This window comes from Daldinia vernicosa (genome assembly GCF_022497035.1).
Source record: "Daldinia vernicosa strain CBS 139.73 unplaced genomic scaffold F5Y00scaffold_28, whole genome shotgun sequence".
Classification (NCBI taxonomy): domain Eukaryota; kingdom Fungi; phylum Ascomycota; class Sordariomycetes; order Xylariales; family Hypoxylaceae; genus Daldinia; species Daldinia vernicosa.
The window spans coordinates 27720-44831 of record NW_025953944.1 but is presented as its reverse complement, the minus strand read 5'-3'; the positions used below and the strand labels follow the sequence as shown (position 1 = coordinate 44831).

Below are 17112 nucleotides of genomic sequence, written 5' to 3'. Positions count from 1 at the left end.
AACTAGCATTCCCTCTTCTAGAATTAAGCTGAAATATGCTGCACCGGTTGCATTTTGATGCGTCTTGCTCCGCTACTCCTCGCCAAATCCATCCACTTTTAGCCAAAAGCGGAACCATTTTGCATTTTCATGACCTGTCTGCGTGTGAAAGTAGGTATCACTTAACCTACTATATTATGTGCGACCATTGTAATTAAGCCCAGCTAAGCAAATGGTGAGATCATCATTGCTTCCATTATATCATTCGAGCCACCGTAACGACAGAACGATAAGGGCGTTGAACCTTGAAGTTGGCCAAGTTTCCCCGTAACCACACGTTACATACATGGTATACATACATGGTAAAGTCAAGCTAGACATGAAAAGTGGTGGTTTGAAAAGGCAATTTGCATAAGACAAACAGAAAACCCATAAGAGGATTTCTCCGGATCTGCCAGTCCTCTCCTTCGGGAATGCGCTAAACGAGAAGCGCCTCGCAGGGTGTTCCACAAAGGATCTAACCTACCTAAGGTACGGGTTACCGCTTGTTACCTTGCATCAAGTGAGAGGTCGCTTAGAAGGGCCAAAGTCTGATGCTTATTTAGATCAGATACAAGGTATCTAAATCCCAGATGGAAAAAAGAAAAATGCAAAACTTAAAAATGTCTCTGATAACCCGCGATGGCTGAGCAGCCAAGCCTGATGAGGCGTAATACCATCATTATGATGATTCGTGTATTCGTAAAGTACCTACAAATAAATCAAATCATGACACTTTCAGTTTGCCATTAGCGCGTTTTAGCAGAGCCTCAGGAGATGTACGGAATAAACGAATGCGAGCTACATTATAAAAATTACTTAGCAGCCCTAGCTAACATTGGAGTTTAATAACATTGGAGTTACAAAATAGTGCTTTACGCTAGAAACGGGCCAAGTATCTCCCGCCCTCTACACTAGAATACCTATCGTGGCTCATAAACGTCCAACCGAGGAATTTATAAAATGGGGCAATGCACTTATGTACGCCGTATTCCGTATTCTACATAATGGAGTTCGGGATCTGGACCAAGACCCTAAAATTTGGCACGGGAAAACATGTGCCCTAAAAAAGGAGAAACAAAAATAATATCTCAAATGACGTTGGTGAAACAAGAGAAGGGGAAAAAAAAAGAACAAGATTTTAATCCCTTACGTTAGGTATATTAGGATTTTATTTTGCTGAGGTAACTCGGAGTTAGCGGGTTGGTTTAGTCGAAGAAGTTCAAAAAGAGCGATAGGAAGCTTAAGCTTAAGGAGTTAGGGAGTTGAATACCGTAGATGCATTAGTGACGGAGCGGTTGCAATCCGCTATGCAAGCTTGTGCAAACATCAGTTGATCAGAAGGAAGTTTCTTGGCCCGATTTGTCCATAACTGTCATAGCTGCCATAAAACTAGCCGACAGGGTTTAAGCTAAAGCTACCAGGACAGGAGGGCAGCAGGGCAGCAGGGTTTATGCTACACTTGCATAACTAAGTAGCATAAGTCCGACCTACGGATTACTTTTACCAACATTGGCCCGGTTCACGTTGTACGCTTACTGAGCCTTGAGCCACTTTCCTATGGCCGGTGACTTTTCGCGACTTTGGACTCCGATCCTCATGTAGATGCATGTATCTGCTTGTCACTTTCTTCTGCCACTACCTAATGTAATCCTTCACCCAGGTCACTTATACTAAAGTAACTTAGTACCTGGTCCTGCAGATATGGAGGAATGGTATCGTAACGAGCATCGCCCAAGCGGCATTACGAAAGCCCTGCTTCCTACTGTTGTGAACAGGAATTCAAAGCTGAATACCTAACATATAATAAGATAAATAGTACCTTCGGCTCTAACTCGACTTGTGCTACCTATATTCATATATACTCCCCCCTTTCCCTCGCCCATCACGACATTATCCCGTTGAGCTTAACGCTTAACAAACTCGAGTAGTAATAGTAGAGCTCTAGGATAACTACCTATACATGACGCTATACATAACTTGGGCCCTTTGTTACTCTTCATAGCCTCAGCACAGCACAGTATAGAGAACTCGACAACACAAAGACGTCTATACAAATATATCACGACTCTCCGATCCTAGGAAGCAAGCCACCAAGAGGTCGTACGCATCATCTTGACACAAGCTTATTGGAATTCTGAGGACGTAACTCGACGTAACTGGACGTAACATATCCAACGGGCTCCCGGGTTCCATCAAAGGACTTACCAGTTACCAAAATCGACCAGTCAGCAACAAGTCACTAGCCCAGCCCGCCTAGCCCGCACATTCGGACATAAAGCGCGGCCGACTTTAAAGAACTATCCCCTGGTCGATTTTCACTCGAGACTTGCTGGGTTCCCAGGTTCCCAGGTTCCCAAAATAAAGTTACCGGATCTAAACCGCAACATCACATAATCGTCACGCCCTTAAAAAGCTCGGTTCACTCTGCCGCATTATTAATCCCAGTTCAAGAGTCACACATTTTATCGATCGAATTTCTCGAATAGTCCCTGATCCTTTTTTAATCCTCTCTTCCCCTCTTCTACTGTTTTGGTTTGTTCGTCTGGTCTTGAGCTTGGATTCTAAGTTTGGTTTCCATAATTGGCCACTTGTAGCAGCACTGCGCATACATATCAGAGCCCCAGTCCACTTACACACACTTACCTGCGTAACATATATTGCCCCTGCTGCTCTGGTACCACACATAAGTGTCGCCTCGTTATCAGATCTCTCGAAATGGATAGTGGGATGCCAACGCCTCCCGTGGAGGACAATATCAAACCTTCGATATCATCGAGGAGGAGCGCAACTCTTAGTAATAAGGTAGTCAAGCCTATACATCGAGGTGGAAAGCGAGCAGCTAGCCATTCCTCACATTCTCCAACTCACGACCACCCGCCGCCTCTATCACCACATGCCGTCGACAATAGGCATAAGCGAGTTTGGAAGGCGTGTGAAAGATGTAGAATGAAAAAGACCAAGGTTAGTATTATAATATGTCGGCTCAAGTTGCAGTATCACTAACTTGATACTGCAGTGTGACGGAGAGTTCCCGTGTAAGAGGTGTAAGGACGATGGTTTGGTATGCACAGCAGGTACACGAAAGAAGACTGAGTACAAGCAATTACCCAGAGGGTATGTCAACCAGCCCCTGCTTATAGATCCGAGAAGCTAACAGGAAGCAAGATACGCCGAGGTTTTGGAAAATACCCAATTCGCTTTAATTGCTACCGTCCACAAGTTGTATGCGATGGTCAGGAATGGCCAATCTTGGGATTTAGGGGAGCCAGAGCTTAATGATAGGGGTCAACCTGTCATCCACAATATCGCGACCAAGCTCGGATGCATTCGACCTAACGCAGACGCCGACCTCCCACCTCACTCGGTCTTCCCTGAGGACGAAGCGGGCCTAGCAAAGTTGGCAGCCGAATTAGATGTGCAGCAAAGAGAAAGGGAAAAGGAGACACATGCTACGGAACACCGATCGGAGACGGAATCGAATTGTACGAGAACGGACCGGGCAAGCTCTTCGGAGCTCGACCATTCGGACTTCGAGCAAGATTATAGGAAAGCGATATTAGGTAACCAGAACTTACAAACCATGTCACCGCAGAGCTTTACATCATACGATGTCGACGTAAAGACGATGCAATCCGATGTCGAATCGAGGAGTCTTTTCGCTGTCCAATCACCTTCTGTTCCTACAACTTACCCGACGTGGAATATGAGCAGACCGAATTCTATGGACTTAACACCGCAATACATGCAGGGCATGGATATGGACATGGCAGAAATGATGCTCAGCCAAGGGCTAGTGGAATCCGAATTTGGGACGATCAAGCCTCACATGATACAATGTCCGAATCCAGAAGTTATGTTAGGAGTCGGGGATCCGATGATCTACTCCGGGTACAATATGGAATCATTACGATCGTGATGAGGATTTGGGCTTATACACAGGGAGTATCTTAGGAATATCTCGCAACACCTCGGGAAGAGGGGGGGGTTCCGGAATCCTCTTCAACAACTTACACATGATTGCACGGCGTTCAACGGGTTGACTGCAAGGGTGTATGCGCAACCCAGCCCCTGGACTACAGAAAAAGACTGGGGAAGAAGCGGTCGGGTTCCAAACTATAGACGCAGCCGGGCGGCTAGAGAGAGGGAGGAAGGGAAAGAGAGAGAGAGCCATCTCGGCCATCGTTGTACTAACAACTGCGGTAGAGGGAAATGCATCTACGGCGTTGGCGGGTTTATTTCCAGCGTTATGTCCATACCAGGTAGCTAACATCTTTTTCATGCCCCTCCTTGATGTTACATACATACCATACATACCCTCTGAGGGGCGCTTCTTGTGGCCGGCTCGGGTCGCGGCGGGCAACGAGTAATAACACAAATGAGACCACGTTCATGATAAACTTGCCTAATATTCTGATTTTGATTTTGATTTTGATTTTGATTTTTCTAATGAGCCCAATCTTTTTTATTTTTCAATTGTGAAATGTGACCTGACCAGATTTGTATATTTTTAATGATGATTTATCTCGCAAACACGGAGATAAGGGGAAAAAAGCCAATTGTTGTTTCATAAAAGGTTGGCTTTACATTATTCGTCCCCCAATCTGCGAATGCGAGTCGGGGCTTGGCCGCCGTGTTTGCCCCGCGTTATCAACAATCGTGAACCATTCTGAATTATGCTGAGGGACTAGGGACGGGGGAGGGGGGGTTGATTGATGAGTGAAGCGTCAAAAAATTTGCACTATTGTACCTAATAAGTTTCCCATTGCTTATCAACCCTTAGCGGTATGGATTCTGGAAATACATATCGAACCCATGATTTCATATCATTTTCAGCCTAGGTATGGATTTTTCAACGGTTCGGCGTGAAACAAAGGCCGTTCCCGCCCATTTCACTCGGTTGCTTACCCCCAAAATTCCCCTGATCGCCTCAGCAATCCCAAATCCTATTATTAAAGTACAATACATAGTAATAGTAAGTTAGTTAATAAGTCTACGTAAGCAGCCTACCTACAGGTTTAACCTGTTACACTAGCAATCCTCGGTATTCTTGGTTCCTATGTATCCTGGGCAGGCAGGCAACAAATAAAATAAAATAAAATAAATACCCCGGAGAACTTGTAAAATAAATCCATCATGTACCTTTAAGTAACTACCATGTAATGTAGGTAAATCGTGGTTACGGATGCGCTTTTGTGAAGGCTCAGCCACGATGCCGCGAAATAATCTACCTACACGGCATCCCTATTAGGCGGTCAGTGAAATTCCTACGTATTCGTTTTCTTATAACAGGTAGGTATTCTGCTAAGCTAGTTCTCTTCCCTGGCCGTCTGGGCAAATAAACTGTCTGACTGTCCGGGTGCGGGAGCACACGGGCTCCGCGTCAGTACCCGACTTATACGTTAGGTATGTATGTATGTAGGTATGTACTGCACACCACGCACATCCAATTATCCAGATAACCCTATGATATTCGAGCAATGATAACCCACAGCCCGCCCTATATCCTGTACCTACGTGCTGTTTGGGGGCGACCCCCGATACCTTAAGTAAAAAACGGCAGCTAATAACAGCGGTACCATCGCAGCGGTAGCACCTAATTCGTCATCAGCATCCATCCTGGACCTGGTCCTACATACTTACATCCATACAACTTCGGCCCAAGAGCTAGCTAGCTATATCTTTCTTTTCCCTTTCCCTAACGAGACTGGGAACGCAATAGTTCCTCCACGTGGACACGAATTATGCATGTAATTAAGTCGGTCACCGATGAACAATAAAAAAATAAAAAAAGGACTAAACACTCCGGTGCATAAATTTGCTGTTGGGTTTTACATATCTCGACTTATCCCCTCCCCACCAACTTCAGACCCGAGTCGGGTTCGGGGTCCGAAAACGAGCGGGAAGCGGGATTGAGAAATGGCCCGATCCCGGTGGGTATTTTTTCTGGATTGGCTTCAGTTCCCACGTTATGTATTCTAGACTGCTGCCCAAAAGCTTCCAAGTCTTACGTACTTGCATACCTGTGCACGGCGCCAAGTTGCCCAGCGGCGACTAGTAAGGACGGTGCCTGATTCCTAGCTGAAGATATGTACTTGCGACCAATGGATAAAGATGATTCATAATGATACCAATGGGTGTAATTATCTGGGACTAGGTACACTAATAAGCATGGCCGTCATGGTGTATGTGTGTCTGTGTCTGCGTCTGTGTGTGCTTGAAACCAAAAAAGAATCATAGTAATCTCGGACGGGTAAGGCTCATCTCGGCCCCGATGATCATCATAATTCTTTATCAATCCCCGAGAAAAAGGATGAAGAGGATCTTATCTACGGATCTAGACATGCATAAAACATAAAAAAAAATTAAAACAATATCTGCACGTTTAATCCCACCTACGATATAGTAGGTTTAGCTCGATCCTGTTCACCCAATATTCACCTATGTAATAGATCATACGCAAGTTTATATTCGTTACCTAATTATACGAATTATACGAATTTTACATACACGATTGGCTCTTATGAAGCAGCACACCTTCGCTACTCTCGCTTTCCCATGTTATGCGCGAGGTTTATGCCCGCGCTTACGATTCCTATCAAAACCCTTGCGTCGATCGGCCATGAATGTCACCCAGAAACAACATGCATAACGGACGTGATTACCAATTACCTATACCACGGACGTAACTCCACGGCGATATGTAGTGTATGCACCAGATACTAACTGCTTGAAGCGTAATTAAGAATAGTCCGGTAAGGCTAAACTAAACCGCACAGTCTTACATATGTATCGCCAGTGTCAAAGCGCTATGGAAATTGTACAGTGGGGTGAAAAAAAAAACGTCAAATTGCCATTTTACACCAAAACTCACCAACTTCGAATAGCCATAACTTAATATAATTATATATAACCAAGGTTTTAAATTTTATAAATTATTAAATTATTATAAAATAAGTAATTGTACCGATTTAAATCTTTTTTAAAAATTTTATACATGCGAAAAACTGGTGTAAAAGTTGTAATAATATAAGGATTATCACTTTTATATAAGAAAAGGTAATATTTTTAACTTTTAAAAGGTTTACTTTTATAAATATATTTATAACTTACCCAATTCAATTTTTATAATTATAAAATGTATATATTTATAAACTTTATTTAATTCTTTATATAATAATAATTTTTAACATTTTATTTATATATAAAATTATTCAGAAAAGGAGTATAAAACATAAAAGGGTAATTTTAAACCTTTTTATTACATTATTAAATATTAACCTCATTTCAATAGGTAAAAATATAAAAAAATATTTAAGCTATTCGAAAATGAATAAAATAAATTTTACAAATTTTATTTTATTTTTAAACGTTAATTTAACTAAATTATAATTTATTAAAGTTGATGTAATAAAATGTTAAAACTATCTTTAACGTTTTTAAATTCTCCCCACTATATATGTCATGACAAATCGTGAAATCATTAGGTTAGGTACTACTGCAGTATAACGCTTCCTGATAAGACAAATAGTCTCGTTCCCGTAGCAAACTACCGCTCGAGCTAGTGAGATCGATACATATGTATATCTCGTCTGATGATTCATCAGAGCCCAGAGCCGGGGGGCGGGATTTCTCTCACGCGCCACTTTGCGGAGCCGGTGCGGATGAGTTTAGTATATCCTGATTCAGTATAATCGCGGTTTTACTAATCACATATACACTATGCTACGGAGCTTCCCCCACCACGGAGTTTTGACTTACATACATACACTATCACGTCTTATAGGTAATAGTAGAGTTTCGATGATTGCCCGCCCCACCCCTACCTATTTGGACCGAGAGTTCGGCCTGCTTGTGGGTAAGGTGACTAAAGAGGGAGGTCCGCAGAATACCTAGGTACCTAGGTATAATGAAGCTCGGAAATGTGACGGGAATATAACTCGCCATAAGTTAGCAAAGCGGTACAATACCTGTATATATACCTAGGCATAACTATACATACATAGTTCCGACTAACTTACGGACCTGGCCGAATTGGGATACTTTATTTCTTAAAAGATGTTCGAGACTTTATTAGCTAAGAGACGACTAATGCTTATAATGCCCGGCTTAGTATCCTATTAGTATATCGACCAGAAATGTTATTAATCATGAATAATTAAACCCGTTCAACCCCGTCTCGTGTCGCTAACGGAATTCACATCACCTATATAGGTACTACTAAGCTTCACCATCATTCTAACCCGCGGATTCCAAATGATGACGAGACAAACTAACTAGCAAGTTTGCTAAGTTATCCCGTATGTATAACTAACCAGGTACCTATCAAAACACCTTAACGCCGATCTTTCTCTCCTAGGTCCTGCTGCTACTACATACAGAAACGATCACGTCCCCCTCACACCGACTTAACTTCACACGAGTAGACAAATATGTTAGGTACCTAGGCAGGTAGGTAAGCATCGTAAAACTAACTACTACCTACCTCCTTCACCAGGACTTAAACCCAGCCTATCTCCACACACGTCACCCGCAACTACCTAGCCAGTTCCAACGACATGGCTCTGGGATCACCTCTACCGCACCCCTGGTGCCCAAGGCAGACCTCGTCGGAGCATATACTCTTATACATAGGTACATACATACCTTGCTCCCGACGGCGGTCGGACTTTCGACGTCGTACAAGGCGAACCTGCCATGTAGGAATTCCGCTGCCAGGGCGGGTTTTCGTTAGTAGTCCAATGGAGAGGAACGGACGATCTAGGTATTGATCGATCAGACTAAGCCGCCGCCCTGTTGATATAGCTAACCTACCTAGCCAGCCTGACTGTACCTAGATAGGGCCGGTGATAATACCATATCTCCGGCTGACAAGTAAGATTGGACGTCCCGCGCGCGAGAGCCTTGTCGACGCGGGATGTGTAGGTTACACGAAATCGGCGATATATACCCTGGCTTATATCCGAAGTCTACCTACCTAACCTACATAGGCATTCTATGGTAGTAAGATGCGTATGACTTGGGGAATTGCTTGTAGAGCGAAACTTATGAGGTAGTAGCGAAGGAAAATATAGGATCGTCACGGGGTGTATTGCGAGATTTATGATATGATCTAAGGCGATGGATGCCCTGGGGAGGATCTGATGAACCTAGGGGTAAAAAAACTACAACGGCATACAACTTTATACATATGTAGCTCTGGGTTGCTAGTACAAAGCACTGCCATGGCTCTTTGATGACGCTTATATAAACATCGGGTTATTCTACCCAGGTCCAAACGTAATACTTATCCCGTTAGTTATGGGGATATTGCAATATGAACGAGCAGCTTAGGTAGGTAATCCATATAAGAAGAACTGTCTGGAATATAGGTAAGGACTGGAGTTCTTTAAATATCTTAGGAGATGGGAAGTGTCATTCAAGTATATATATTTTCTAATACTTCGACATATGTAGCCCATACATTAGGTGCCGTATAGGGATAAGTACATTAAATCGGCGACATCACATTAATGACAGGTTAGGAAGTGTCTCGAGGGCGAGCACAGATATATACCTACCTACCTACCTAGGTACGTATGCTAGTTTAGAACATGAACATAGTTCCGCCGATAAATGATACGAGTGAAGATCTGGTTGGAAAGAACATGTGAAGCAACCAAACCAGATCCATCACGACTCGTACGCTATCGCACGGCTTCACCCATCTCGAGACTCACCATGGCTAAATTCACCATCTAACTACTGCGTCCGTAATACCTAACCAACACAGGCGACAGTATCTCAGCAGATATCCAGCAGCCCCCTCCCTCCATATCCATAACAACGCGAGGCCTCCCCGAACCAACGACATGGCATAGGTAGGTACCCAAGTCAAACTCGCCTCCATCAGCCGATACCTACCACCACCAACGAGTTTAATTTCGATCTCCGCCCTCCACGAACTAACCCCCTCCCCCTCCTGAGCTCTCCCACCGTCCCTCCCACCACCCTTCGAGACATTTTAATACGCGCCTCTACATCGCGAAATCTCTCCAGCAGGCAAAAATCCCGTAAACGTGTCTGTGTCTCGGGCCCGCGGCCTCCAGGATCTAGATTTCCGCCAGGTTCGCTGAGACAGGTTCATCTCGCGAGAAAAATAACAAGACGTCCTGACTAAGTCTGCCGTAAACTAAACACACCGCCGTCGTGAGACGAGCACAAAGCGCTTTGCTGCTTCGGCGGCACCCACCCACCTGGGGTGTGGTGTCTTGGACCGCGGTCCTGTTTTGGGTCGCGGCTGGCGTAAACGGTCGTGCAGAGTGCGTCGCGTGTATATCGCGAGCCTGGGTTTGGGGGAGCAGACGGAGCTGGGAAGTGAGGCTGAGGGTCGTACTGGTCTGTCTGATAATTCATTGATCGAAGACCTTGTGTTCCTATACCGCGATGGATGATTCAGTGATACATCTGGAGGAAGCTTTTATGATGGAAATATAAGATGAATCGATCTCTCGTAGCAGACAAAGTTTTATTGCTATCGTGTACAAATAAGTCCTTCATTATATCTTAGACGTGCTGTTCATACACTTACTTCGTATACCTACCGACTCCGTTCTTTACCTACCAAAGATGTTCGCCATCATGCCAAACCAGTTAGCTAGCTGGATCTTATGTCTGTTCATACTTGCCGTCCGCGCACAGTCCGGCTGTAAACACGATGAGTATGTATCTGGCATCGAAGTAGTCCTGGAGGAATACTAATTGTCCGGCAGTTGTTATAATGCGCTTTTCCCATGCGATTCTCCGCTTGCTCTTGCAGAAGCTCTGAACTATTGCTCAACCGTCGGGCACTATGGCGCAACGGATTATCCGCCACAAGCAACGGCCGCAGTATGTATAACATCGCGCAACCCCGTTGCCCCTTATTGCTGCTTTGTCGTAGACGGGGCGCGTGAACCATCTATTTGAGACCTCTTATAAGTCCCCTGAGACAAGCAATCACTGACCTCAGATACTACAGTGTGGTAATACCAACAAGCGAGCCTACATTTCGGCTTGTCAATGTGGCGCCGTTTGTCCTTCTTTTCAACCTGTTACGGCGTTTTCTAGTACCATTGTACCAACTCTGACGACGCTCACTACTTCCACTGTTGCTTCAGGAAGTAATAGTCAGTCGTCACCTAGTTTTCTCACACCGGCCACGCCAGCCGTACCGACCAGTAGTATTCTTTTGAGCAGTGCGTCCCCCTCTAGCGTATTTGATTCGATGGTATCAAGCGTCCCGGACGTTGGGCCTTCGGTCTCGCTGGGGCTATCTTCATCGAGATCTACAGCATCTGGCGGTGCTGGGGGCGACCCGTCGTCACAGGCCCCAGCCTTAAGCACACAAGCGACAGTTTCCGATCCGGGATCAGGACTCACCATTTCGCTTGCCGATTCCACTTCGACGACCACGGCTTCACTTTCTACGGCGTCGGCCTCGAATAACCCCTTTCCCGTTTCCTTGAATGTCTCTAACACACTGTCAAGTACACTTTCGGAATTTTCCGTGGGGCAGTCGTCCGGAACGTTGTCGACACTCGCGTCAAATATTTCTCACCCGGCCACAACCTCATTGAGTCTTACATCAAGTAGCAGCTCGGCTATTTGGACGAATACAACTCGTACTTCGGGGGTGGGATTACCTCCCTCGGCTGATGCTAATACGGCGTCGTCAACCTTGTTGGATGTAACCTCGACATCGGTATCGTCGTCTATTAGTACATCTTCGTCCGGTGGCTCCGTTGGTACCAACTCGACGGTATCGCATAAATCCGTGACGGGTGCCTCGATTTCATCGCATGGCTCAACTTCGATTGATACGACGTGTACGCCGACGACGACGCCAACTTCGTCAACTCCTTGTCATAGTTCTTCTTTATACTTCCCCAATTCGACAACGCACACTTTTGCTCCAAGCGTCACCGAAGATTTCATATCCGCCTCGGTCTTCGGCAGTTCGTCGCGTTCATCACTAAACCGCACATCAAGCACTCCATCAACTTCAACAGCCAGCGCAACCCCGTCATGTACCAGCACATCTAGTTCAAAGATGATCGAGAATGGCGACTTCGAGCAGGGCCTGTCTCCGTGGAGTATCGACATGGTAGACGTCATGTCGACGAGCTACTCATTAGCGCGCCCCGGAGCGAACGGGTCGTGCGGCGCGTTTCATGTGCATATGCGACGAAACTCACAGACGGATGACCTGCGGGCGAACCTGCGGTTAGTTAGTCCGCTGATCTCGCCGCCGGCCTCACCGGGTATGTCGTGGGCCGTCTCGTTCTGGGTGCGGTTTGGAAGCGGGCGTGCCACGAACTCGTACGTCAACTTGTTTGCTAATGGCGAGGTGGCGCACCGCGTGGATGCCGCGGACAAGGGAGCCACAAACTGGACACGTGTAGAGTTTCCATACACAACGGCGTCTACTGATCATATGCTCCAGCTCGTCTTCTCGTTTGCGTTGGGAAACGCGCCGTCTAATGACGTGTGGATTGATAAGGTAGCTATGGATGTGACGGCTGCCAGTTCGGTGCCGGTGGGACAAGGGTTTGCTATCGCAGCCTCGAAGGCTAATGCTTCTTGATGCGGTAGCTTATTCTTTAAGCTAGACCTTGTATCATCTGGTTGTATCATCTGGTTGGAAATAAATCTGTACACTAGATTCAGAGTATCGCATAGATTGGAAGGATGAGTACCTAGATAGTTAGTTTTGTATTATGTTTCCTTATTGTAAGTTGTAACGAATATAAAGGTATTATATATATCCAAAGGAAGGTATACAATCTTATATTATCTCATATCATCAGTTTTTAGTTTTGACGGTTGTTGAGAATGATTCTATGTAAAGTAGAAGTCGAAGTGTATGTAAATGTGATATTTGGTGGAGCTTTCTCGGCAGCTTCGGGGTCTACGGGTGTGGCTTGTTGCAAGCATGGAAGTTGGAGTTACCCCACGTCTTGGTATAGATTAGATTATCATTCAGTCATTGTACACAGTAGGTACCTACCTACACTAGGCTGCGCAGCTAAAGAATTCAATATTTTATGGTGGGGGTGACTTTTTTTCGGGACATCTTCCCACCCTGCCACCTGCTACCGTAGCTTTCTTTACCTGTCATTTCTTATAGTTTTCCGAATTCTTCCATCTTGGAGATTCAAACCTTCTTGTATTTCTTGCGAGTCATACATACGCAGAATTTACTTCCGGTTAGATTGCGCTTCGTGAGAACCGCTAAGATTGACACTAGAACTGCCACTAGGCTGATCAACCCCTCAAGGAGCCTTACTATTGCAAGCAATTTACAGGTAATGTAGGCTCTCAAGAGCTGGTGAATCCGGTGTATGGCCTGCAAGGCAGATGCAGAGGAATATTGGTCAACTGCGGTCAACTGCGGTCAACTTGACTACTGGCAACCTTCAACCTTACTACTAGCAACTTCTTACATCCCATCCTTCTTCTTCTTCCCACTTCCCACTTCCCACCAAAGATTCAACCTACAAGCTCTCTACAAGCTCTTAAGTGATTCTGTTAGTCAACTTAGGTCAAGATGATGTCAGCACAGCTCCAACAGCCCGAGAAGGCTGGAACTAAGCTGTCAGCTTCCGAGAACAACTCAAGTAACACAGCTATCTCGTCCGGAGGAGGTCAACCAATACCTACCGGGTTCAAGCCACTCAGAAACCGCGTCCGAGATAGCAAGAGTCCCTACGTACGAGCGCACGCCGATAGTCTGGTTGCCTGGCAACTCCTAGACGATGATGCGATTAGCCGAGCAAAGAAAGAGAACAAATTGATATTCCTTAGTATCGGCTTCCTCGCGTCCCATTGTATGTTGATATACAGTTGGTATTAGAGCTAGACAATACTGATTTGCTCCCAGACTGCCATATTACGAGGCAAGAGTCTTTTTCTAATCCCAAAGTCGCGTCTCTACTCAACGAGAGTTTCGTGCCCATTCTAATCGATCGTGAGGAACGACCCGATATCGACAACATATACATGAGCTATAATCAGTCTCTCAGTGGAAGCGGAGGTTGGCCACTAAATGTCTTCCTTACTCCAGAGCTGGAACCCGTCTTCAGCGGCACTTATTGGGCCGCGCCTGGTGTCCAGGACGACGTGGAGGCGGAAAATGACGGGGTTGAAAAGCCCCTCGACTGGCTTATCGTTATTAAGAAGGTCCTAGCTTCGTGGTTGGACGAAGAGCCTCGTGTTCGCGAAGAGGCAAAAAAGATGATGGTTGAGTTGAGTCATCTCTCGGCGGAGGGTACCCTGAACCACTCAGGGAATGATTTTTTGCCGCCTACCTCTTCTACTCAAGTAGAAACAGCTACTTCATGTTCTGATCATCCCCGCGAAGTTTATGGTGAGGTCGACTTGGACCAAATCGAAGAGGCATACGAGCGGATCACAAAGACTTTTGACCCCATGTTCGGTGGCTTCGGCCTCGAGGATAAGTTCTTAACCCCAGCAAAGCTCTCTCTACTTCTGAGAGCTACCCGATTCCCGAAGGTCGTCCAGGATGTAGTCGGGCCAAACGACTGTAAATACATTAGTGGTATGGGCTTGCATACCCTTCGAAGGATTGCAAACGGCGCAGTGCATGATCATATAGGGGGCGGTTTCCATCGTCATTCTATTACTAGGGACTGGTCATTACCGGCCTTCGAAAAGATGCTGATAGACAATGCCCTACTCCTCGGCCTCTTCTTAGATGCTTGGCTTTTGTCTGGAGGCACTAAATACGGCGAATTTGCTGATATGGTGACTGAGGTTGCCGATTACATTGTCAGTGATAGAATGCTGTCACCAAATGGTGGATTTTTCACCAGCGAGGCAGCGGATTCGTACAACCGAAAGGGAGATAAAGTCATGCAGAATGGAGCCTACTACTTGTGGACTAGGAAGGAGTTTGACGCTATTGTTGGTGATGAACAAGATAGCGCGATTGCGGCGGCGTACTGGAACGTCCAGGAGCATGGCAACGTCGACCGCGAATACGATCCTCACGACGAGTTCCTCAATCAAAATGTCCTCCATATCGTTAAGAACTCTACGAGGCTAAGTAAGCAGCTCGGGATCTCGGAAGGAGAGGTAAAGCAGCGAATACAAGCTGCTAAGGCGAAGTTGCGCTCTCATCGGCAGAGAGAACGAGTTCATCCAGAGGTTGACACGAAAATTGTCACAGCGTACAATGGCATGGCGATTGCTGCCCTAACGCGAACAGCTTCAGCTTTAATTAGCACCGAGGCTGATGTATCAAGACAGGGGCAAAAGTATTTACAAGCAGCTAAGAATGCAGCTCGGTTCATCAAAACCGTGCTCTGGGATAGCAACAAGAAAGTCCTCTATAGAGTATATTCTGCCGGCCGAGCGTATATTGAGGGGTTTGCAGAGGACTATGCTTTATTGATCGAGGGACTTATCGAACTCTACGAAGCTACGGCAGACGAATCGTGGCTTGAATGGGCTGATGAGTTACAGCAGCTTCAGATCAAGATTTTCTACGACAATCCTACACCAGTACCGACGATGGCAAACGCTAGATGCGGGGCTTTCTACTCCACGGCTTTGGGTGCGCCGTACACGCTGCTCCGCATAAAGGACGCTATGGATACCTCACAGCCGTCTGTCAACGCAGTGTCCGTTTCGAATCTGTTCAGACTGGGTGGACTCCTAGGCGACGAGCATTATACCTATCTGGCAAAGGAAACCGTCAACGCCTTTGGTGTCGAGATGTTGGAACACCCGAACCTATTCCCTGGCTTGCTGTGCGGTATCATCCCCTGGAAACTAGGCGGTCGGCAGTGGCTCGTAGTTGGGAACAAGCCTATGCCCGAGAAATTAAGGGCATTCTATAAGGCGCCCCGCGCGTCTTTATTCACGCTTCGCTATCATGCCCCAGGAAACCCAAATTCCTGGCTTAACAAACGAGACCCCCGAGCCTCGAACTTCCCACGAGAACAAGGCGTGTACGATAGGTCTCCGGATGGCACGTATCGTAAATTAGGTCCCAATGACCTACTCCTGTTCGACCCAGCCCACGAGTAAGTACCCCACGCCTGGGGGGGTTTTCACGAACAAGGTATCGAATAAGTATTAGTGGAAAACGTATCTAGAGATGCATGAAACGAGGGTTTCTCCTTTTCGTCCTGGGTGGGAGCATGGATCGAGGTAGATACTAGGGGGGGCGTCTACGGTACAAGATTTACGGGGATAGGTTCACGTGTATGTTATATTATTATCTGCATTGCTTGGCGATTAATTGGTTGGTTGCATATATGTATGAAGTCTAGGGAGGCGGGGGGCGATGACGGTAGTCTTGAAATTTTGCATGCGATGAACGTTAGTCTAAGTGTCTGTTGCGTCGCGTTTTTTATATTGTCGTGACACGTATATGTGGTATGAAAAGGAGGGTTGGGAATTTGGGTCATTTTGGCCTGGTTTACCTGGTCTTTAGGTGTCTAGGTACTCAATGTTTCGACAAAAAAAAGGTGGGTAAAGTGTAGAAAGGCTTGTTGGCGTGTGCTGTTTTGTTTCTTGCCATTTTACTCTTTCTTCTATTGATGCCTAACTACTATTCCATCAGGCCAGAAACGACTTATCGAGTTCTTGTCCTGTTGATAATTATCTAGGTACCTAGGTACCTAACCGAGGCAGTTTTTAGCTTGAATGGCTATGCGTGTGCACAATTTCGAGCAACCTCCTCCGAGTAGGTGGAGGAGTTATAGCAATCGAAGTGTTTAAATGTAAATGAGGTTGGATTAAGTATCAAGTACCTACCCAAGTAGGCACCAACTGTAAGCACCACGGGTAAAGTAGAGGTAGTAGTTTTTTTTTTTTACGTATTTTCTGTTCTCTTCGTATTGTTTAAGGGGTATCTATTCTTATTCTACGGCATCGAACCGTAGATGCGGGGTTTTGTTTGCGCTCTCCCGGGCGGAAAGACGGGATGATGTTTTCAGATAACTAGACGGACAGCCGATAACTCCAAGTGCTGATGCGAGTCTCCTCTTTATCTTTCACCAAAAAAAGAAAAGAATCCTGCCCCGATGATCCCTTGCTCTACTGCGC

General features: G+C 45.8%; 3 protein-coding genes across 3 annotated transcripts; all 3 read left to right on the top strand.

Annotated features, from left to right (window-relative positions):
• Positions 1-2736: 2736 nt before the first annotated feature.
• F5Y00DRAFT_253512 (uncharacterized protein) lies at positions 2737-3937 on the top strand (the record flags this gene model as incomplete). Its single annotated transcript, XM_048010058.1, has 3 exons — positions 2737-2982; positions 3038-3135; positions 3187-3937. 3 exons carry the CDS (start codon positions 2737-2739, stop codon positions 3935-3937), a joined length of 1095 nt encoding a protein of 364 aa, XP_047864064.1.
• A 6701-nt stretch (positions 3938-10638) lies between these two features.
• Positions 10639-12622, top strand: F5Y00DRAFT_262766 (uncharacterized protein; the record flags this gene model as incomplete). The annotated part of the gene is made up of 3 exons (XM_048011435.1): positions 10639-10718; positions 10770-10887; positions 11018-12622. The coding sequence occupies 3 exons, from the start codon at positions 10639-10641 to the stop codon at positions 12620-12622; spliced, it is 1803 nt and encodes a 600-aa protein (XP_047864063.1).
• A 475-nt stretch (positions 12623-13097) lies between these two features.
• On the top strand, positions 13098-16393 carry F5Y00DRAFT_239091 (uncharacterized protein). Its single transcript, XM_048008042.1, has 2 exons — positions 13098-13865; positions 13919-16393. The coding sequence occupies exons 1-2, from the start codon at positions 13586-13588 to the stop codon at positions 16087-16089; spliced, it is 2451 nt and encodes an 816-aa protein (XP_047864062.1). The 5' UTR covers positions 13098-13585; the 3' UTR covers positions 16090-16393.
• Positions 16394-17112: the final 719 nt, after the last annotated feature.